This window comes from Acipenser ruthenus, chromosome 11 (genome assembly GCF_902713425.1).
Source record: "Acipenser ruthenus chromosome 11, fAciRut3.2 maternal haplotype, whole genome shotgun sequence".
Lineage (NCBI taxonomy): Eukaryota > Metazoa > Chordata > Actinopteri > Acipenseriformes > Acipenseridae > Acipenser > Acipenser ruthenus.
Genome location: NC_081199.1, coordinates 12,875,799 through 12,901,066, shown reverse-complemented (window position 1 = coordinate 12,901,066; position 25,268 = coordinate 12,875,799). Strand labels below are relative to the sequence as shown.

Sequence of the window (25,268 nt, the reverse complement as noted above, 5' to 3'; positions counted from 1 at the left end):
ATTGAATGAAAGCATCAATGCATTATTGTTGTATTGCTCTATAACAAAAATATTGTCAATGTAAAAAAAAACAAGTTAGAAAAATACAACAGCCATTTAAAGGGGTGATATTATTATTATTATTATTATTATTATTATTATTATTTATTTCTTAGCAGACGCCCTTATCCAGGGCGACTTACAATCGTAAGCAAATACATTTCAAGTGTTAATATCAAACACAAAAGTCCAAGTTAGGAGAAGCAACTGGGGCAACCTTATCAAGCATCAAGCAAATAGGCACAATTGGAAAGGTGCTGGAGCTCAAGATTCACAGAATTGTTGCTTCTCAAGTGCAAGGGATAATGAGAATGACTTTAATGATAAAGCATAAATAAGTGGAAATAAATGACAGTTTACTGTAACAGGAACCAACATTTCTGAATCTGAAATGCAATCTGACCACACTTCTTTGAAACTTAAGCCAAACAATTACAGCACGTCAAATGAAATGTGTGTTAAATTATAATATGTCAACCGTCTTCCTGTTGAGGCTAACCTCAGTATCATTCCTGGTTTATAAACAATATAAGAACAAGTGTAATTAGTGCTCTGAGTGCGCAGCAGGTTTTTGTACGAGTGTCCCCAGTACTGTATCACTGTGTGCTGCAGTGCACAGTAATACACAGCGCTGTCTTCCAGGAGCACTCTAGAAATGGTTAACGTTGTTAAACCGCTGCTTTTGTCTGCAGTGGAGGAGAATCGTTCTTTGGCATAATCTGCAGTGAAGCTGTCTGATCCACTGAACAGTATAAACTGAGGTGCTGTCCCGGGATACTGGCGGTACCAGTGGAGCCAGTATCTGGTGCTGCTTGTGCTGAAGGTGCATTCCAGTGTAGCCGTCTCCTTTTCTGTCATTAACACTGACGCTTCCTTCTGGCTGATCTGGTCTCCAGAGGAAATACCTGTTAAAATAATAACAGCAATTGAAAATAATAGAATGACATATTTACTGACTTCAGTGAAGATGAAAGTGGGATGGATAAAATGATGAATACATAGCTGTCCATCAGATTGACAAGATTACTTACAGAATGCAATGCTTAACAACAGCCCTACATAGAGATACATCTTCAGAAATGTGACATCCAGCTCACTGGAAGAGAAACACCTTGCACCAGAATATAGAGTGAAGGTGTGTGTGTGTGTGTGTGTGTGTGTGTGAGAGAGAGAGAGAGAGAGAGAGAGAGAGAGAGAGAGAGAGAGAGAGAGAGAGAGAGAGAGAGAGAGAGAGAGAGAGAGAGAGAGAGAGAGAGAGAGAGAGAGAGAGAGAGAGAGAGAGAGAGAGAGAGAGAGAGAGAGAGAGAGAGAGAGAGAGAGAGAGAATAATAGATACACAGAAATCCAAGTTGGTGCAAGTTTCTTGTTGTTTCTTTTAATTCATCTTTTTTTTTTTTTATCCAAGCAGCTGCCTCCTGTTCTGCTGTTCAGTGTAACATCAACACCAAGCAGTCAAGACAGGATATGTTGGGGTTTGGGAATGTGTTCTGTTTGCCAATATTGAGCTTGCAGGGAACTTGCTTCATCTTTAAACATCTATTTGTGTTTATTTTTCCTGTTCATTTCAAGAAGAAAGCCCCAGTAACCCCACTTTAACAACTGTAATGGTAAGTGTGGTGGAGTCTGTCTGTAGCAGAGCTGAAACAGCCTTGCACAAATTGTGTAGTATTAGAATACAGGCTGCTCCTCTCTCTCATACTCTTCACTGGATTCCTATCACTGCTCATATCAAATTTAATACCCTTATCCTTTCCCTCTGCTCTCTTCACCAATCTACTCCTTCCTACCTCCAATCTCTCCCTATATCCCCTCTCACCCTCTCTGTTCAATCTCTCATCTCTCCCTATATCTCCTCTCATCTCTCCCTCTATCCCCTCTCACCCTCTCTGTTCAATCTCTCATCTCTCCCTGTATCCCCTCTCACCCTCTCTGTTCAATCTCTCATCTCTCCCTATATCCCCTCTCACCCTCTCTGTTCAATCTCTCATCTCTCCCTGTATCCCCTCTCACCCTCTCTGTTCAATCTCTCATCTCTCCCTATATCCCCTCCCACTCTCTCTGTTCAATCACTCATCTCTCCCTGTATCCCCTCTCACCTTCTCTGTTTAATCTCTCATCTCTCCCTCTATCCCCTCTCACCCTCTCTGTTCAATCTCTCATCTCTCCCTATATCCCCTCTCATCCTCTCTCTTCAATCACTCATCTCTCCCTATACCCCCTCTCTCCCTCTCTGTTCAATCTCTCATCTCTCCCTATATCCCCTCTTACCCTCTCTGTTCAATCTCTCATCTCTCCCTCTATCCCCTCTCACCCTCTCTGTTCAATCTCTCATCTCTCCCTCTATCCCCTCTCACCCTCTTTGTTCAATTTCTCGTCTCTCCCTATATCCCCTCTCACCCTCTCTGTTCCTCCTCTGCAAGCTGACTGCTCATGCCTTCCCTCAGGTGTTCTGCTGCCTCTGCTTGCTCCTTTTCCTCTCTTGCCTGCCAGTAGTGGAACCAGATGCCCATGAGCACTAGGACTACATTGTGTCTCACCACATTCCAGCGCCTCCTCAGAACTCACTTGTTTAGACTATACTAGATCCTGCAGAACTTCTCTTCTGTCTTTTTTTCTTTTCTATTTCTGAGCTGTCCTGTTTAATCTGCAGACATGTCTTTTCTTTCTCTATTGTATTTATTTACTCTGTACTTTTTAATGTTCACTGTTGTGTGTGTCTCAATTTGTTATAGTGATGCTGAGGTTGTTATGCTGTAATGTTGTTTTTTATAGTCGATTGTATTTTATTGTATTATGAACCCTGTAATTCGCCTTGGATAAAGATGTCTGCTAAATGCCTGCAATAATAATAATAATTATTATTATAGAATACTACCACTCAATGAACAGGCTCCTTTATACAGCATGCATTGAGGTGACTGGTGTGAATACTGCCGGTACCAGTAGAGAATCAAACTGTCACTGCTTGTGGAGTAGAGCAGCTCAGAGTCACTGATTCCCATTGTATCCCAGAGACCTCTGTGTGTTCAGGACTGATGGAGTCTCCAGCTGCCATTGCTGAGAAAACAAAAGAAAACACAATAAATTGGAAACTCTGAAACGTCTTTGTCTCTTGTAAATACCTGAATAATAATAACACCGTGTAACAATTTTTTTTTTTTTTTTTTTGGTTCCTGGGTAGTAAGTGTTATTTCCTAATTGCTTATGCCTCAAAAGTATAGAAAATGGCTATTATTCCCCACAAACTTTGCTTTTGTGACCAGGACAGTGATATTTTGAAATTTACCTATTTCCAATGAGAAAATGGGCGAATTTCTGTCTTTTCGTTCACATAAAGTCAGAAAAAAACAACATATGAATCCAAATTAACATGTATTTATACTAAAGTAATACAAAAATGACTACAAAAGATTTAGAAGTGAGTAGTTTTTTTAGATTTACGATTATACTGTAAATCACTTTCACGAATCAGCCCCCAAATGTAGTCTCCCATCATGTTCTCGTTATACTGTCCTTGGTAGCGGCATTCAAAGTCCAGTATATCCTGGAGGAAGCGCTCGCCTTGCTCTTCCGAGTACGCTCCCATGTTCTCCTTGAATTTATCAAGATGAGCATCAAGGATATGGACTTTGAGGGACATCCTACAGCCCATTGTGCCGTAGTTCTTCACCAGAGTCTCAACCAGCTCCACATAGTTTTCGGCCTTGTGATTGCCCAGGAAGCCCCGAACCACTGCGACAAAGCTGTTCCAAGCCGCTTTCTCCTTACTAGTGAGCTTCTTGGGGAATTCATTGCACTCCAGGATCTTCTTTATCTGTGGTCCGACGAAGACACCGGCTTTGACCTTTGCCTCAGACAGCTTAGGGAAGAAGTCTTGAAGGTACTTGAAGGCTACAGACTCCTTATCTAGAGCTCTGACAAATTGTTTCATAAGGCCCAATTTGATGTGCAGTGGTGGCATCAGCACCTTCCGGGGGTCCACCAGTGGCTCCCACTTGACGTTGTTCCTCCCCACAGAGAACTCGGTCCGCTGTGGCCAGTCCCGCCTGTGGTAGTGCACCTTGGTGTCCCTGCTGTCCCAAAGGCAAAGATAGCAAGGAAACTTGGTAAAACCGCCTTGGAGACCCATCAGGAATGCCACCATTGCAGCCTCTTGATGCCATCTCAGAAAAATGCAGATATGTATCCACTCAGGCAGCTGGAACTAAACTGAACTGGTGGGCTTAAGGCCCCTGTATTTATACTACTATTTATATTACTGGAAAGTTCTAGAAAGTTCTAGAAGTTACTCCAAGTTTACTCAGCACTGAATCTATCTGGAATGTTCTGGAAAATAGGTCAATTTCAAAATATCACTGTCCTGGTCACAAAAGCAAAGTTTGTGGGGAATAATAGCCATTTTTCTATACTTTTGAGGCATAATCAATTAGGAAATAACACTTACTACCCAGGAACCAAAAAAAAAAAAAAAATTTGTTACACTGTGATATTCGTGTCATGGTAACATATGAAGCTCCAGTACACACCCCGCTGTGTCATAGTCATAGAGACTGACGTATCATTTCACATAACACGGTTACACACACGCACTCCCTCTTAAACACTGTTATATGTTCATGATCAGAGGTGACTTGTTTCACAGCAGTATTGTAGAAGAAAACACTGATTATGGTGTTAACGAGTAAAGGATAACGGAATGACGGAGAGGCAAAACAAATTGATCTTGATAATTAGAGATAGTCTTTTTGATAGTTTTGAGAAGAACATCGATCATGTTTAATTGTTAAATTGTGTCATTTTGCCAATGACTACATTGATTAGTATTGTATGTATGTATGTGTGTGTGTATGTATTTCTATATCTTTGTTTTATATTAATGTAAAATGTGGTCTTTATGATAATAAAATATTAAAACAGAAGAACTCACCACTGACAAGATAAAAAAAAGTTTCTTTATTTATTTTTTTTCCTTCTGATATCAAAGTGTTTCTGTGTGTAACCAATAATAAAGATCATCTAATACACAGGAGGGGATTTTACTGATACAGTATCATTTACTTTTGACTGTTGAAAGAAGCCACTGATTTGGAGGGAGTTCATTTACATTATTAACTTACAGACTATCAGTTAACTGGATGCAAGTCAAAGAGGTTTCAATTCTTCATTGACTAACTGCAGTTGTCCTACACACTTTTCAATGAACCTTCCCAGGACTCAGGAAATCCAGCACTCACCACATTATAATGTGCACTGCGGTTCCCCTTCTACACAGAAGAGCTGTCACTGGAAATGCCATCAGCATTGTAATCACTAGCCTCTATACACTCCAGGGTTTTTGTATGGGTAGGGCGCTGCTTTGTATCACTGTGCTGGTTCTATTGCACAGTAGTAGATGGCAGAATCAGACACTGAAGGCTGTATTGTCAGGGAGCCAGTTTTAGATGAGGTATCTACTGCTGGTTTATATTTCCCAGAATCATCTCCATGTGTTCCTGAGCCCCAGGCTCGGTTGATGAATTTTAAACCCTGGTTTGGAGCTTGTTTGTACCAGTGCATTGTATTAAAGCTGCTTGTCTGATAGTGACAGTTTATCTGAACTGATTCTCCTTCTGAAATTTGTGAATCAGGGCTTTGAGTCACCTGGTCTTCACTGTGCACACCTGAATCAAAATAACACAAAATAAAAAACACAGATTAACAAATCATAAACACACAAACACACTAACAAGCAAAGCGATGATCATGGCTTTTTCAGAGTACACACCTGATAAAATCAAGCACAGAATGACACATTTCAGTCTTGTCATTGTAGTAATCCAGTGTGTTAATTTGAAGAGAGAAACACAAGTGGATGAATATGCACCTTTCTCTTCATACCAATCTACCCTTGAGATCACGTGCATTCATTCACAGTGGTGTTCGTCACAGCTATTTCCTGTTCTTTAAAATATATGTGCTGTGGTATGTTCTGGTAATCTTGCTTGTTATAGCTTAAGCTGTTCATTGAAATGATCGTGAATCTGTAATGCTTTCGATATGGATGATTGATATCAACATCAAGGGCATTTCACTGCATCTCATTCACATAAGAGCATTCTCACAAGCCCCTTATTGTTTCACTGTTCTCCTTCTTATTGTCCTCACTTTGTTTCTCCTGTGAAGCTCATCTATCCTGCAGCTTTCTTATGGGAAGAAGCCAATCTGATTGTTACTCAGGACACTGTGTTCATTAAGGAAGGCCAGTATCCGGGAGTTAATGATACTGCAGAACACCTTCCCCAGGTTACTGCTCACACAGATGCCTCAGTAATCATTGGGCTCTAATTTGTCTCCACTTTTGTGAGTTTGTTTTTTAAGTTGTGTTTTTTTTCTGTTTGTTTTCCTGAGTTTTTAATTTGTTGCTGTTGTTTCAAATATGTAATTTATATAATTTATGGCTGAATTTATTCCATCTCTGTTGATTTGAAATGTTTTGGTTCGAAAGCTGTTTAGCATACTTTCTATTTGTGCACTATACATTGTTTTATTGTATTCCTCAGCACTGCTGTGTGTTCATTTATAGGCTGGTTTGAGGTTGTATAATTTGGTGGTGGGGGGGGGGGGGTCAGAATGGAAATGTTTTAATAAGTTCTTTTTAGTTACAGGACTGTTTGACAATGGTCTGATGGAAGGGTCTGTTGCCAGACTATAAATGAATTATTAGACTCTTTGTAAATGTCTGTAATGGCGTAGTCTATCACACTTTTGCCCTGTATGTGTATCTGCCCAGATAATCCACCTGATCCTGCCGTTAATAATGTACAGACCCAGGCCTTTACAGAGATGCAGTACCTGTTTCCTGCTCTTGTTCACTACACATACCTGTTACTCTATGTAGTGATGGGTGTGTGGTACAAAGGGATCTGTCCAGTGATGGGTGTGTGGCACAAAGGGATCTGTCCAGTGATGGGTGTGTGGTACAAAGGGATCTGTCCAGTGATGGGTGTGTGGTACAAAGGCATCTGTCCAGTGATGGGTGTGTGGTACAAAGGGATCTGTCCAGTGATGGGTGTGTGGTACAAAGGGATCTGTCCAGTGATGGGTGTGTGCTACAAAGGGATCTGTCCAGTCATGTGGCTGTCACCCTCTGTGCTGATGTAGTCAATCTCTCTGCCAGTCCTAGTGTTGAGATCTCCACACAGCAGCACAGTGCCCCTAGTCTGGAAGTAGGCAATCTCAGATTGAAGGTTTTGAAAGCACCCCTTCTCTGTGATAGGGGGAGTCAGTTGGTGGCATGTAATCTGGACACAGATATGTGTCTGATTGGGATTGGAAGATTTAATTTTTAATTTTGAGCCATACATGTGTCTCTCCTCTTTTTATGGGGGCGACAGTCTGAGATCCCCTTTGTACCACACAATGATGCCCCCTGAGTCTCTGCCCCGTTTGGTTTGGGCATTCTTTAGGGAGGGCAAGATTAACTCCTGTAGCCTGCGGGACAGTGGGTACACACATATGCACGGGTCCAGCTTTCATGGAGTACAATTATATCCAGATTGTTGTATTTATAAAATCTGGATTTTTTGTTTTACATCCAAATGTCGATTTCTCTCTCTCTCTCTCTCTCTCTCTCTCTCTCTCTCTCTCTCTCTCTCTCTCTTTGTTTTATTTTAAATTAATTTGCCTTGTATGCGGTATTCCTTAACATTAACCCCCAAGCATAACATCTTTCATTTTAACAGTAAATGAAGTTATTTATTTATTTATTTATTTATTTTAAATCTCAGGTCTGCCTTCTTGCTCTCGAAAGCCTATATTAAAAGTATTGGAAACATTGCTTAGGATAATGAAAACCAATATATTTATTATGTTTGGCATATTGAATATGTAGACCTACTAACCAAATAACTCTACTGATGTGCACCTATTTATTTAATTAAGAAGGATCTACAGGTTGTTAATGTAATTATTACATTCGCTGCATGTTTAGGTCTCGTGACACAAACGTGCATTATGGGTTGCATTACGTTGTTGCATGTGTGTTGCCAGCTTGTCGACCGCATGATTGTCACTCATGTGACCACTGCAAACTGCAAGGCAACACGCACGCAACATATGTGTTCCTCTTGTTGCCGTCTACAAGACGCCCGAGTGACCGGGCCTTTTGGTTTCTACTGGAGATGATGGAAGGCATTGGAGATTCAGAGCACACAACCTTGACTTTATGAACAAGTTTGTTTCATGGCACAACAGCGCCACCTCCTGGTGAAATATGTCAGCTTGTGAAGAGCAGCTTGTGTTTCAGTGTCAGGTAGTTTTTGTACAGTGCTGGATGGGTTTCTGTCACTGTGGGACTCAGGGCGCAGTAGTACACGGCTGCGTCAGTCACTTCAATGTCTATCAGTTTTAGAAACATGTGTTTATTGTCTTTATCAATCTCTCCTGAGATTCGGTGTTCTTCCTCGTTTGCTTTAGATCCACCACCCGTTTCAAAGCTCATCAGCAGGTACTCCAAAGCCTGTCCGGGGTACTGCCGGTACCATTGCAAATTGTTTACAGCACCCGTGTAGTTGCACTGGAGGGTCACAATATCTCCTTGTTTAACTATTTCTACACCGGATATTGGAGTAATTGTGTTTCCAAAACTTCCTTCTGCAGACAAAATAAAAAAGAAAGTCTAAACTATCATCTTCAATGTAGGTGTCTGTCAACACTGCAGATCTACAGATTAATCTTGTTACTAAATAACTGTACCTCTTTTTTAAGATAAGACGCTGACACTTTTAACAAGTTATTTTGGAGATCGTTTACTGTGTAAAGTCCATTAGTGCTGTAAACTGTAAATAACACAACTGAAATAATAATAAAAAATATAAAGTACCTTCATTTAATTCCTCATTGACTCGCTTGGTCATCAGACTTACCTAATAGAAGTGTACAGAGCAGTAAAGTGATCAGCGCCATTCTCACCCGTGACCAGAGGATCTGTGACAGCCCTCCCCAATGCGCGAGAATAGGAAGCGCTCTGTGGACACAGTGCTCTCAGTTGTGTATGATGTCACATTGTGTGCAGTAATGTCTGGCAGAGAAAGAAGCAAAAGCACGTGGATTTATACCAGCAGGTTTTAAAAGGTGTTTGGTTTTTTTTGGTTTTGTTTTGTTTTTTATACCTGTCTATCTGTGTATGTCTGTCTGGTTTGCCAGAAAAAAAGGAAACTGATTCAGAAACGATCCTATGAAACAATCTTACGAGATGCTTGGCAGTTTGTCTCATTTGTAAAAGATTGGGGGGACAGTTCTGTCATGAACGAATACTTTAAATTAAATATTTTTGTTGTTTTTTAAGAAATTGTGTATTTTGGGGTTTTTTTTGTTTTATTGAAAAGTGGTTCAAGTTTACTAAATGCTTGTCCTTAATCTTTTATATGGAATGATGGTATCCTAAGTGAAGGGTGCCAATACTGCGACTGTAGTTAAACAGCGCCACCTGGTGACCGCAGCTTGCAAAGCTTCTTTTTAAGAAGTTAAAATCCATCAAGACAGTAAACAATCCGACTCTTCTAGGGAAGTGAGACCAGAGCTGCGGTGTTGAAAATTACTGTCACTTTTGGATAAAATCCAGTTGTTCTTAAACACGTGTTAATAAAGATTATTGGATTGTTTTGCAGGCGAGAATGCTCATAAATGTCCATTTCTATATCTCATTTTATGCACCAGTATAGCCATTGTATGAATACAATGCCAGTAGGTATTAGCTTTTATTTTTGCCCTAATATAAAATGGTCTGCAGTGTTGTTCAATCACTGCACTGACAGCTCTCTGTGAATGTAGGGTTTGTTATGTGTGGATTTGGAAGAATGTTATTAAGATGTTCATGGTAGTCTTTTTTTCTAATTTAACGAACACCAGTTATTTCCTCGTTGTAGTGTATGTTCTCAATATTACACGGGCCACAGTTAGAAAACGATTGTACTGTCGTGTCGGTTAGACGTCTTCATTGTGTTTTATTGGTAGATGAAATTACTAGCATGCATTCTGTTTATAGAAAAGCATCAATTCACTGTTGTTGAAAGAAAGACGACAGTATATAGTTCAAAAACATGAACTCTATAAAATGGGTCTTACACGCGTTTATAGTAATAATTTATAATAAATGATTTATAATAAATATAGGGTTTATGGTAATTAAAATAATGTATATATAGGACTCTAGTAGCCACAACAACTATTATTATTAATGGGTCACCTATACAATGTGGCTTGGCTGTTGTTACTGATAAAGACATCAGTCTGCTTGACTATTAACAGGGTCGTAGCCAGCCATGAAAAATCACCGCAAACCGCAGCCCTATAAATAACATTAATAATAACTGAGCTGATTAATTATGTGTTTGTTATATAATAATTGAGCTGATTAATTATGTGTTTGTTTTATAAGACCACTGCTTAAAATACAGAGCAATTAATTCCCCCAATTCATTCTGCACGTTCATAACGATATTCGCTGGAATAGATAGACGATAGAAGTTAATCGGTTCGCTTCAGTTTTTAATTTAAATAGAGTTCGTGTCGCTGTAGTTTGCAATGACAGTAAATATTCTGAAGAGCCCAGAGATATCAGCGGGACTTGGGAATTAATGTGCGCACACAACCAGGGATGAAATGCGCTTTTATCTGCGGCAAAGCAGCGTGTAAAAGAGCCTAAATAAAGTATGATTTTAACCGAGGCCGTGCTCGGGTGCCTCATAGCGGTGTATAGGCCTTGCTATTAATATTATTTAAAGTTATTAAATTGGTCTCTTTGTAAGTTATAGTCGAGGTCGATACAGGGGATATCTTTTAACAAAGAGAAGTATAGATTTCGGGGTTTCGTCCGTTTTTACTTGATCTCCCCTGTTCTGTATAACTGAAGTTGCTTTAAAGAATATTTTGAAATCGGGTAATTACTACTCCCTTGTTCTATAGGGTTTATTCATCTTTTCTATTGAAGGCTCGCTGTGGAAACATGGTAGCAGGCTATGTGAAGTTGGCAGGATGTTTCTGTATGAAGCTGTGTGTAGATTCTCACACTGTGGGGTTCAGCGCACAGAGGAACATCGAAGAGTCTGAAAGCAGCACTCGGGTTATCTGCAGATCGAATGTCTTCTTGTCCTTATCATGCTTCACTGAAATTCGATTTCTGAAACTTGCTGGAACACTTGTAGCATCCATGTGTTCATAAGATAGGATTTGTGGAGCTTGGTTGTGATTTTGAATGTACCAGAACAGATTTGGCACCGTAGCGTCTTTATAAGAACAGGGTATAGCGGTATTTCCTTCTTCTTTTACTATTAGAACTGAAAACTGGCTCACTGACTGTCCCTGAGATGTTTCTAAATGAAAACACACACAAAAAAAAACATTAATAATACAAATTCGTGTTTATCAAGCAGTAAATAATGTATCTGAATCAATCATAATACCCGTTGAGACACAGAGAAGCAGGGCTGTGTATAGAACTCGGTGCATCATTGCATTCTCCATGCTCCACTCGTGCCTGATGAACCCTTCTCTAGATAACGGGTGCGAATGAAAGAGCTCGTTTCTAGACCTGTGTTTTACGTTGCTCAATGACACACCCCTTTCCAAGTTAGCATATGTACAGCAGTTAACATATTTCTTTTAGACTTGGCCATACAAATACAATGTGCCTACCTTGTGTAGTTTGTACGGTTTGCCCGTCTTTGGCATACAGATTTATTTTGTATCTTAAATAACTGTTTCATTACCTTGTGTCTAACCCTGAGCGAACTTTAAGTCTGAGATGAGCAATGCGGGAAGACAGTCGCGAGCCACCTGTGGTGCTGAAATGTGACGAGACTGTTCATTTCAATGCTTTGTGTGTGTTTAAAATAGTAGCTGGATTTTAATAGTTTTTTTTTTTAATATTACTACATTAAGTGTTTTATGGATTAATTAACTGTAGAGCAAAAAAAAACAATTTTGCAAGGGGAAACATATAAGACTACAGCTATGAAGTTTGCAATTAACAATTTGCTTCAGAAAGTGGAATGAAATCTGCTGCGTAATTTTACTTTAACATGTTGAATTACATACCACTCTACAGTTTTCCATATAACCTATTTAACAAAAAACTGACAAAAATTGAAAAATGTGACATTTCGAAATCTAACATGAAATACTGTACTACTACTATGGCATCTGGTACACTTGCGATATAATTGTGTAGTTTCTTTGATCACATGATGTTAAATAAAATATCTAAATTACGTTAATGTAGATTGTTTTTTAAAGTGTGTCTCGATCCTCAAATTCCAGACGATGCAAAACTTTTGGTCATAATTGTAATGTTGAGATCAAATTGAATACAATTAATACAGTTACTTATCTATTGTTATTAATTATCATAATTGAAAAGCAGTGATAATAATTAGTAATAGTTTATAATTAACTGTATTCCGTTTGAGCTCAATATTTTTCCTATCAGCTTCCCAACACGTTTGTCTAAATAAATGATGATATTCTGTATTAAGATTTGTTAATATAAATATAGGAGCAAAATACCTGCACATACTAAAAAACAAAACACGAGCAGATAGTAAATCTTTATCTTCACTGTGCGTGCAGGACGGGTGTGGTTGTATCGCTCTGAGAGTTGTGAGTCTGGCTGTGTACAAGTCTATCTCAACACATGAGAGCTGTGAGTCTGGCTGTGTACAAGTCTATCTCAACACATGAGAGCTGTGAGTCTCGCTGTGTACAAGTCTATCTCAACACATGAGAGCTGTGAGTCTTGCTGTGTACAAGTCTACCTCAACACATGAGAGCTGTGAGTCTCGCTGTGTACAAGTCTATCTCAACACATGAGAGTTGCATGACTGAAATGTCAACACATGTAGGCTCCTCCTTCTGATGCTCTGCTCTCATCCACTGATAAAAACCTTATAAGACACTTTGCATTTGCTTTGAATGGCTTTTACCCTCACTTCCTATCCAGTTATCAGTTAACACGTGTTCATACAATTAAAAGAGACACCTGAATAACCCATCTTTACACAGCACAGAATAAAGCAATCTGGTCATTTCAGCTCAGTAGGAAGCTGGTGTTCAGAAGTGCATGACCTACTTAGCAATTCATGCATTCACTGGTGCAGAATTACATGAGATTGTGCTGAATGGAATACACAGTGCTGTACTACAGTGCCACCTGGTGGTCACAGCTGCAGAATGTATTTGACTCGCTCTCCCGGGTCCTGACGGTACCACTACAGGTATAGGGTGTTGGAAGCTGAATGGGTAAAATCACAGTCTAACCGACTGGTCTTCTTGTGCATGCAATGCAGCAGGCCATTGTAAAACAGAGTCTTGATCTTCAAAACGAACCTGTGGAACAGGAACAAGAGGTGATTTTAGGCTACAAAACAAAAACGTGCGGTCAGAATTATTATTTTGTAAACTGATATTCAAAAAAGATGCCTACAATGTAGCACTACAACGAGATATTGTACCTATAATTCCAAGAACTGTGCACAGAAGAAATACAGACGTGCTCAAATTTGTTGGTACCCTTACAGCTCATTGAAATAATGCTTCATTCCTCCTGAAAAGTGATGAAATGAAAAGCTATTTTATCATGTATACTTGCATGCCTTTGGTATGTCATAGAATAAAGCAAAGAAGCTGTGAAAAGAGATGAATTATTGCTTATTCTACAAAGATATTCTAAAATGGCCTGGACACATTTGTTGGTACCCCTTAGAAAAGATAATAAATAATTGGATTATAGTGATATTTCAAACTAATTAGTTTCTTTAATTAGTATCACACATGTCTCCAATCTTGTAATCAGTCATTCAGCCTATTGAAATGGAGAAAAGTAGTCACTGTGCTGTTTGGTATCATTGTGTCCACCACACTGAACATGGACCAGAGAAAGCAAAGGAGAGAGTTGTCTGAGGAGATCAGAAAGAAAATAATAGACAAGCATGGTAAAGGTAAAGGCTACAAGACCATTTCCAAGCAGCTTGATGTTCCTGTGACAACAGTTGCAAATATTATTAAGAAGTTTAAGGCCCATGGAACTGTAGCCAACCTCCCTGGGCACGGCCGCAAGAGGAAAATCGACCCGAGATTGAACAGAAGGATAGTGCGAATGGTAGAAAAAGAACCAAGGATAACTGCCAAAGAGATACAAGCTGAACTCCAAGGTGAAGGTACGTCAGTTTCTGATCGCACCATCTGTCACTTTTTGAGCAAAAGTGGGCTCCATGGAAGAAGACCCAGGAGGACTCCACTTTTGACAGAAAAACATAAAAAAGCCAGACTGGAATTTGCTAAAATGCATATTGACAAGCCACAATCCTTCTGGGAGAATGTCCTTTGGACAGATGAGTCAAAACTGGAGCTTTTTGGCAAGTCACATCAGCTCTATGTTCACAGACAAAAAAATGAAGCTTTCAAAGAAAAGAACACCATACCTACAGTGAAACATGGAGGAGGCTTGGTTATGTTTTGGGGCTGCTTTGCTGCGCCTGGCACAGGGTGCCTTGAATCTGTGCAGGGCACAATGAAATCTCAAGACTATCAAGGCATTCTGGAGCGAAACGTACTGCCCAGTGTCAGAAAGCTCTGTCTCAGTCGCAGGTCATGGGTCCGCCAACAGGATAATGACCCAAAACACACAGCTAAAAGCACCCAAGAATGGATAAGAACAAAACATTTGACTATTCTGAAGTGGCCTTCTATGAGTCCTGATCTGAATCCTATCGAACATCTATGGAAAGAGCTGAAACTTGCAGTCTGGAGAAGGCACCCATCAAACCTGAGACAGCTGGAGCAGTTTGCTCAGGAAGAGTGGGCCAAACTACCTGTTAACAGGTGCAGAAGTCTCATTGAGAGCTACAGAAAACGTTTGATTGCAGTGATTGCCTCTAAAGGTTGTGCAACAAAATATTAGGTTAGCGGTCCCATCATTTTTGTCCATGCCATTTTCATTTGTTTTCTTATTTACAATATTATGTTGAATAAAAAATCAAAAGCAAAGTCTGATTTCTATTAAATATGGAATAAACAATGGTGGATGCCAATTACTTTTGTCAGTTTCAAGTTATTTCAGAGAAAATTGTGCATTCTTCGTTTTTTGTGGAGGGGTACCAACAAATTTGAGCACGTCTGTAGGTCCATGTCTGCAGGCACTCTGCAGTATTGTTGAATTGTGGTTTGTCACACTTGAAAAAAATTATTGTATTTCTTGCTCTTATTGTATGACTTGTATTGTAACACTTGAATATATTTGCTTGCGATTGTAAGTCGCCCTGGATAAGGGCGTCTGCTAAGAAATAAATAATAATAATAATAATATTGAATTAGTACAGTGATGGATATCAATGAGGGGTCTGTGTATTCGTCTGTTTAAACTTGTTATTCTAACTGAGATACTCAGTGCACTGCATGTGTATGCTGTCTCATCTCCTTTTGCTGGGCTGACCTGATTTAACTGAAATGAGTGTACTGTACCGCCACCTACTGGCTGAAAATAAGACTACATGTGCTAATAAGTTCAATTCCAGAGCATTTGGTTAAAAGATTGAGTCGCCAGTTTATTATGATCTCAATATCTCAGGTTCTACTCTAGACGAGTCTGTTCTATATAGAGGGGCTGGTCGTGTGAACAAGGCTACAGATGGATCTGCTCAGCACAGCGATGTATTTTTTTTAATAATATGTACTGTGTAGAATAGGATCATCCATGTTGGTACATAATAATAATAATAATAATAATAATAATAATAATAATAATAACTCAGTTATTCCGCTCTACAGAACTATAAACTCTGAGCAGTTAATAATAAGAAGGTTTATTCATTCACCTGTTTCTTTAAGTTTGGGTCTGGTGTTGTATTATTCAGCTGCACCGTAAGCCTGACATTACATGTTGTAATGGCTGTGTTTGCTCTTACACAGTAATATACAGAACAATATTTTGAATTATGAGGCCGTCAACATAGTCTTATCCACAAGAGGGCAGTATAGACATTTGACAAACAGTTCACCTTTAATTAAAGTAACCATAAATAAATTCTGTGATTCATAGCAAACAAAAATTAACTTGAGGGATCACTCAGAGACTGATTGGTGTGCAGTATATATTCAGGAGATTCCCCAGGGTTTTGTTTATACCAGAATAGATAAGGGCTGCTCTCTGTTGTATTATATTGACAGGTTAATATTATTTCATTTCCTTCAGGTGTCAATATCTCAGCTGGAGACTGTGCCACTGAATCTCCAAGACTTCTCTCTGAAATACAGTTCAATAAATCCATGTTAAAGATATAGAATATGTGTGTGCTCCTATGTGAATAATGCAAGTATTTGAATTGAACCTAAGCCCTGCATACACACCTATCAGAATCAGCAGAAGAGCTGTAGTGAGAACACTGCGCTGCTGATTTTCTCACCAATGCTCGGTTCCTGTGTGAGTGCAGAATGAGGAGAGCTCAAGAACTGCAGTGTGGGAAGATGAGACAGAAGCTGCACACGTGACCGATGATGCAGGTGAGAACTATTCCACACTGGAGTGTTCACTGGAGACATGATGATATGAAACGACACGAGTGATGTGTACTTGAAGCAGCTGCAGTGTGAAGCAGGAATACTTTACAATCCATGTGGAAATATTGTGGATTCAACCTTAATATCTAAACAATATGTTGCATCAATGTACTGTACCCCTGACACTATCTATCTACAGTATCTAATTATACATTCTGAATGTCATCTTCAAATAACTTAATTTATATGATATGATATGTAACTTCAGTACATAATGATTTTGAAACATAAAAAATGATGTCCTTATATTTGTAGCATCATTTAGAAGTGTAGTAACAAGACTGTATTTTATTAAAACAAATATGTTATATGTGTCTGTGCAGCCAAACAAACTCACTAAAACTGTGACTGATTAGACAATGCTGCCATCTGCTGGTCTGCTTTAAACATTTCTTTATTGATTTGGATGTAAAAACACAATTAGTGCTTAATGGTAGCTGATAATGGACTGACACTCAATGAAAGTATTAATTAATTATTTTTGACTGCTTTGTTAATGTTTTCCACAACTGCATTGCAAAGGGTCGCATTCGACTGTATATTATTTCAAATGAAGGATCACAATGAAACAATAGTGTAGTTTCACTGTTGTGCCTGTAGGGGTCATAATACAAGTCAGTGATGCATCTATTCATTATTCTCACTCGAGAGTTCCCCTGAGATAACATTCATGGAGTTTCCATTCGCTCAATTTATTTTACTTGAGTAAACCGGGCTTTTCCCTTGACGTCATGTAAATTAATGGGAAAGGTGGAGGTTGATATGTAAATTAGCTATGCGTAAAGTACTCGTGCTGTTTTTGAAGCTTACTCGGGCAGCGGTGTGGAGTAGTGGTTAGGGCTCTGGACTCTTGACCGGAGGGTTGTGGGTACAATCTAAGGTGGGGGACATTGCTGCTGTACCCTTGAGGAAGGTACTTTACCTAGATTGCTCCAGTAAAAACCAAACTGTATAAATTGCTAATTGTAGGTAAATATAATGTGATATCTTGTAACATTTGTAAGTCGCCCTGGATAAGGGCGTCTGCTAAAAAAATAAATAATAATAATACTAGTGAAAATGTGGTTTCAATGCGCAGAGACCTGAATATAAGCTGCTGTAATACAGCAAAATACCTCGTGCCTGGCTGGTTAATAATGTGTTTTACTATTCTTGCCCAAATTGTTTTTCAAATGTCATTAGTAGTGAATACTGTTTCAATTAATGTATCTTACGACTCATTAATTAAAAATAAACTCAGAGATATAAAATAAAACTGACCAACAGATATTGCAGATCACCATGGCTGAAAACCTGCGGAGATGTAATATATATATATATATATATATATATATATATATATATATATATATATATATATATATATATATATATATATATATATATATATATATTACTTTCATTCCGGCAATACAGCATATAGGGGATCAGGTGATGCTGCGTATACTACCCTGGCTTAGAACGGCTGACAGCTGCTGAAGACCTGTCCAGACGGCTGACAGCTGCTGAGGAAGCTTTCAGCACCACGCTTGGGCAAATGCGGGTAGTGGGCACTTGAAAGGGAGGTGGCAGATACTGGTGAAACAGACTGAAATGCAGCATTAGTTCGTTCCCAAAATTGGCACTATGACAGACGGGGAAGGTTACCAGTGTTGTCAAGTCTCACGAGAAAAAAAGCGACACTGTCTTTTAAAACAAGCCGCCCGTGTTAGAGTATGGGTGTTTATGCAAGTTCCAACCAATGACTCTCAAAAACAAGCCCTATTCTGCTTATTATAAGCGGACTAGGCAACTGTGAACTTTACCTCAGTCGCCAGTTTCAATTTGACAGCAGCGATCTGAGAAGGCTCGTGCTGTCAGAGATTCTCTCCTTTCTTTTAAGTTTTGTTGGATGTACTGTTGTGCCAAATATTAATGATGCAAACAAATAAAACACCATCAATACGTTCATTTACAATTTTATTTGGTCAGTTCTGAGGCAGCATCAACAACTTGTTGGATGTTGTTGCGCTGTTTTGGGCGATCGAGCTGGCTCATGATATCCAGTTCACAAATTATATTTACTAACGTGGAAGGCAGACACGCGTTGTCTTTGGACATAGCTGCGATCAAAAAGAAAAGAAAAGTATGGGAATTAATTCAGTTAGCCATTTCAGCAGCAAGAGTATTCTCAAACAGGTGCATTAATACTATAATTCGGGCAGAACGCATTTCATGGTAAGTGGTTTTATACAGAACTGTAAACCCACAAGAGATATACAACATGACCAGGCACAGCAAAACACAATAATAAAAATAAAGACCGCCCGCATTATCATTAAGGTGAACTACACCACTGCTAACCATAAAATCGGCCATCAGCCACTACTTTCTGCCGTCTTGGAATCCACAGTAACTGACCTGCTCCCTTGCAATATTTATAGTTAAGGATAAACACGCTCATTAACATTTACACGTGCATTGCGTGTTTCTATGGATTTCCCGTGTGTTTTGTCATTTACACGAGTAAATGAGATTTACCCTATCCCTCTCTTTCGCCGTTTTTTTCGGTCACAAACCTGATTTACCCGAGTAATTCTCCCCAACGTGCACGCGCATCGCCATTGCATGTGTAAATTGACTAGCATGGAAATCACATGATTGACAGACAGTAGCTGCTCAGGTTGCTAGGATACGGTCTGAATCATGTGCAGCAGTGTCACCTGGGATAAATAAACTCAATGGCCTGTCTGTTTTACACCTGTATTAATTTGGTATTTTTAGACACCATTAAAAGTTTTTTTTTTTTTTTTTTCCAATCATAAAATGTCTACTGAAAATGTATTTGTAGAAATTAAATACCAAGACCAGAGATGTGTTTTCGAGACTGCTCTGGTTGTGAGCTGAGTTCAGAACCACAGTATTTGAATGACAGGTCACTTCTGTTGAGCAGATATATCTTGATTCAAAGTGTTCAGTATTTGAATGACAGGTCACTTCTTTTGAGCAGATTCATCTTGATTCCTGCAGTCTGTAGTGTGGAGGCAGAGGCTGCTCACAGCTACTTTTAAAAACAAGTCGCTTTTATTTCAAGGTGCACTTTGATGACTGGGATTTTATTTTATTTTTAAAAATTGAAAATGCACAAATGTAACACAAGTAAACAATAGTGTAGTTTCACTGTTGTGCCTGTAGGTGTCATAATACAAGTCAGTGTTGCACCTATTCATTATTCTCACTCGAAAGTTCCCCTGAGGTAACATTGACAGACAGCAGCTGCTCAGGTTGCTAGGATACGGTCTGCATCATGTGCAGCAGTGTCACCTGGGATAAATGAACTCAATGGACTGTCTGTTTTACACCTGTATTAATTTTGTATTTTTAGACACCATTAAAACGTTTTTTGTTTTTTTGTTTTTTTTTAATCATAAAATGTCTACTGAAAATGCATTTGTCAAAATTAAATACCAAGACCAGAGATATGTTTTCAAGACTGCTCTGGTTGTGAGCTGAGTTCAGAACCACAGTATTTGAATGACAGGTCACTTCTGTTGAGCAGATATATCTTGATTCAAAGTGTTCAGTATTTGAATGACAGGTCACTTCTTTTGAGCAGATTCATCTTGATTCCTGCAGTCTGTAGTGTGGAGGCAGAGGCTGCTCACAGCTACTTTTAAAAACAAGTCGCTTTTATTTCAAGGTGCACTTTGATGACTGGGATTTTATTTTATTTTTAAAAATTGAAAATGCACAAATGATTCCCTCAGGTAACCCTGCAAGAGGAAGGTCTCTTCACAATGTGAAAACGAGAGAACGGCAAAACTGTTTGTAATTGAAAAAAGAATCTAAAAACAACACTATGAGGTTACACTGATACTGGCTCTTTAATGAAGTCCCAGATCAAGCACTTGTTTATTCATTTCCACACACAATGTTCATTGTGCTTCACCATAACCTGCTCTCTTATTCCGATTCTATGAACAGGGAACACATTTCCAAAGAGTGCAGAGAAGAAAGTGACTCAAAATGCAAACAGTTTCCCTGCATTGAAACCACTTCCTTTATAATGGACTCATGCCAATGATAATGTGTGGAAGCAGTTCAACACAACTTTCTTTCATCTTTTATCAGGTAATGGGCCTATGCCAGTTAGTGCTGAGAGAGTTTTTGTACAGCTTCCCAATGAGTTTTCACACTGTGCTATCCTCCAGAGCACAGTGATAGATTGCTGTGTCGCTCAGAGCAAGTTTGGAAATGGTGATTGTAGTAGAAGAGCTGTCTGCTGTAGAAGTAAACCGGCTTTTAGCAAAGTCTGCAGTGTGAGAATAGCTACTCCATGAACCATCTCCTCTCCGCAGTATGTATTCCAGGGCTCGGTTTGAGTTCTGCCGATACCAGTAGAGAAGAACATCGTTGCTACTTGCAGTATAAGAGCAGCTTAGCGTTACTGACTCTCCTTCTGTTCTGGACTCTGCTGTCTGTTGGGGACTGATGGAATCCCCGCTTGTCAGGGCTGAACATTGAGGAAGAAAAAGAACATTTATAGTCATCAATAAGAAGAAGAAGAAGAAGAAGAAGAAGAAGAAGAAGAAGAAGAAGAAGAAGAAGAAGAAGAAGAATCTTTCTTGTTGTGTTGTAATTACCTGGCAGGATAATAAACATACACATGATTAATGTATCCATTTTAGCTCAGTGCTGATTTCTTTATGAACAGAATAGAAAGGTTCTGTCTCTGTGTTGATTCTGGTGCTTTTCTCTTCACAATGCTGCTCTGAAATATTCTGCTTAGAGGTTTTGAACATCAAATGTCTGTAACCAATCAGCAAACAGAAACAGAAATAGGTGATGTAAATGTGATGTAATCATGTAACTCTGCGGTTCATAGTTGTGGTTACCATGTTGTTTTATCAACACCTTCATTAGCAGTTAACTGGATGCACGTCAAAGAGGTTTCAATTCTTCATTGACTAACTGCAGTCGCCCTACCCACTTTCCAATGAACCTTCCCAGAACTCAGGAAATCCAGCCCTCACCACATTATAATGTACACTGCGGTTACCCTTCTACACAGAAGAGCTGTCACTGGAAATGCCATCAGCATTGGAATCACTAACCTCTGTACACTCCAGGGTTTTTGTATGGGTAGGGCACTGCTTTGTAACACTGTGCTGGTTCTATTGCACAGTAGTAGATGGCAGAATCAGACACTGAAGGCTGTATTGTCAGGGATCCAGTTTTAGATGAGGTATCTACTGCTGGTTTATATTTCCCAGAATCGTCTCCATGTGTTCCTGAGCCCCAGGCTTTGCTGGTGTATTTTAAACCCTGGTTAGGAGCTTGTTTGTACCATTGCATTGTATTAAAGCTGCTTGTCTGATAGCGACAGTTTATCCGAACTGATTCTCCTTCTAAAATTTGTGAATCAGGGCTTTGAGTCGCCTGGTCTTCACTGTGCACACCTGAATCAAAATAACATAAAATAAAAATCACAGATTAACAAATCATAAACACACAAACACACTAAGAAGTAAAGCGATGATCATGGCTTCCTGGAGTTCATACCTGATAAAATCAAGCACAGAATGACACATTTCAATCTTGTCATTGTAGTAATCCATTGTGTTAATATGAAGAGAGAAACACAAGTGGATGAATATGCACCTTTCTCTTCATACCAATCTACCCTTGAGATCACATGCATTCATTCACAGTGGTGTTTGTCACAGCTATTTCCTGTTGTTTAAAATATATGTGCTGTGGCATGTTCTGGTAACAAAGTAACCACCTTGCTTGTTATAGCTTAAGCTGTTCATTGTAGTGATCGTGAATCTGTAATGCTTTCAATATGGAATGATTGATATCAAAATCAAGGGCATTTTACTGCATCTCATTTAACGGCACTATACTGGTATATATCATGAATGGTACAGTGTATTCTAGATGGTAACTGGGGGTTCAAAGTTCTGAGTGATGTTTACAATAGAAATACAAAAGAACACAATGCCAGGAGTGTGTATACTGTGGATGAATCCTCTCACAAGCCAATGCCCTGAGGTGAGGTGCAGTTACAACGCTAGGGTTTAGACTCAAGCCAGTTAGTGTGATGCAGGAGTTGTGCAGCATTTACAAGATGAGTGTAATCGTGCCTCCTACAGTATCTGCTGGGTAATGGTGTTAATCTTTGAATACATTTCAATATCATTTTGGCAGCAGTATGGGTGTTTTGCAGCCGCAAATCACGTTGCATGTATCCTTACATCAGCCCCTTTATGTCCTATTTTTGTGTACACCCACATGTGACAGGGTGGATGAGTGGTGACGTCCCGGTAGTCTCCCTCTGCTGGTAGAGGTGGGAGCGACACACAGTCCTCCCATGGAAGTGGAGGTGGAACCAACAGGTATTCTCCCTCTGCTGGCAGATACCTGGGCTGTGGACGTTCAGCCTTCCCCGTCTTGGGTTGTGGACGCACCGACTCCCCCCTCTTGGGCTGTGGACGTTCGGGCTCTTCCCACTCAGGCGCAGGACATTCAGGCTCCTCCCACTCCAGGTCTGTGTCCTGGAAGACCTCCAGGCAGTGGTGCTCCTCATGCCCGTACCGTATGGAGTGGAGGCACCACTCCTCTTCCTCCCATGCCTTCCTTCCTCTCTGCCTCCTTCTCCTCACCTCTATTTGGGTGGGGCAGATGGCCACCTTGTGCCCAAACTCCCCACAACCAGGTGTGACCGAGTGCTCTTGAGTGGCATGTATGGTGACGTCATGGACCAGGAAGTAACAGAAACCAAACAATGAATGGCGGATGAAACTGCAGCGCTACTGCGCTCAGTGTTTTTATTAAACAATAACAAAATAAAAGATTTAAATAAAATGAAACACTACAAAACAAAAAGGCATGTTGGCCAAACAAATAAACAGAAACAAGTATATTTAAATATAGCAATTGTTTTTGACAGTTGTTTTTCGCTCTCCTCTACTCGCTTTCCCATACTCTCCACTGTACACTCTCCACCTTAACGCGGACAGCTGGAGGCTTTTATATTCTGGCCGAGGGGTTAACTAGCTGTTGATTATTTTATTACCCCTCGGCCACAGTCTGCACGAGTTTAGGAAGGATGCGTGACTGTCAGCTAGTTAAATAAATCACTAGCTGATCAGTCACGCATCCTCACAAGGTTTTTAAAATTTAAAAACAACAGATAACAAAACAGTGCATATATATATATATATATATATATATATATATATATATATATATATATATATATATATATATATATATATATATAGGGGAGGGACACTCCGCAACACCAGGGCACCACTCATCTACTGCCGATGTCCCCCGGTGGCAGCTGTTGCTGCTGCCTCTTGTAGCTCTTCCTCCTTCCCATCCTTCTTCTTTCCATTCCCCTTCCTCACTCCACACGTAATAAAAAAAATGAAATAGAAAAATAGCAAAAACGAAAAAAAAATGGCAGTCTCCCTGGAGACGTGGGTTCGGATCCCATTCTGACACCATGTGTGACAAGGTGGACGAGTGGTGACGTCAGGCCAGAAGAAAGAACCAAAAGCACTGACACCAGTACTGCAGATACGGTGCAAAGGCGCTTCCGCCGTTTTATTTAAATAATACAAAAAATAAAATAAAAAGTTTAAACAGAAAACACTTGCTCACAGAGCCTAAATAAAACAATTAAACAAAATAATCACAAACACAAAAAATAATACGATCCCAGGTCAGGCTGGGCAGTTGCTGTCACTGTTCCTGGAATCTTTTTAGTTTTGTTTTCTCTCCTCTCGCTCTCCAGTTCCTCAGAGAGCTGAGTGCAGAGAGCTGCAGGCTTTTATACAGGTGACCATCTCCCGTTTAGTAACAAATTAATCACTTAATTAATTCAGGAGATGGCCACCTTCTTCACAAGGTTTTTTTTTTAATTCCAGTGGATGGGGCTACCCATCCACACTACTAAACAAAATAACAAAACAAACCACACTGCCGCTATATTTATACATAAATACAAAAACAAATAAATACAAAACAATAACCTGCACAAGGGCGGAGGGGGAGACCACGTTCTCAAAATAATTTTTGGGACATTCATAAAGAAATGTTATTGATAATTAATGTACCATAGATATAATTAGTACATCATGAAAAGGTGTTGTTTTTTTTTACATACTTGAAATTATGCATTATGCTCAAGCTTCTTTCATTCCCTTCTCCAAATATTAAGGTTCAACACAATTTTGGTTTCTGTGTAATAAACATGGTTATATAACGTTATGATCCAATGTATATGTATTTGAATTTATTTTAAGAGTTTACATTCATTTAAAATATTTTACATTAAAGAGTAAAAGCTATCTAATGAACACATGTTGATTTGAAATTGCAGTGGATCAATATGACCCGAAACATACCAGCTGTACCTACATTCTGAACATACTAGGAGGCTTCAATAGATTCACATTGAGTGCTTTCAGCAGGGAGCTGAGCTGGTCGCTGTTCATGGGACTGAACTGGTCTGACATGGAACTGCATTGGGCTAAAGGGCTTATGGGATGTATCTCTGAATGTATTTCACATTCTGTGCTATTAATGTATTGTCATCTCCTTATTCCCTGGTATGTGCCTTGTTTAATGAGGGAAGCATTGTCTGATGG

At 39.4% G+C, this 25,268-nt stretch overlaps 1 gene segment (V, D, J or C); it reads right to left on the bottom strand.

Annotated features, from left to right (window-relative positions):
• Positions 1 to 8,234: 8,234 nt before the first annotated feature.
• On the bottom strand, positions 8,235 to 9,002 carry LOC117426408 (T cell receptor alpha variable 9-2-like). The segment is given in 2 exon segments: positions 8,235 to 8,670; positions 8,943 to 9,002. Coding segments are annotated over 2 exon segments (417 nt in total).
• Positions 9,003 to 25,268: the final 16,266 nt, after the last annotated feature.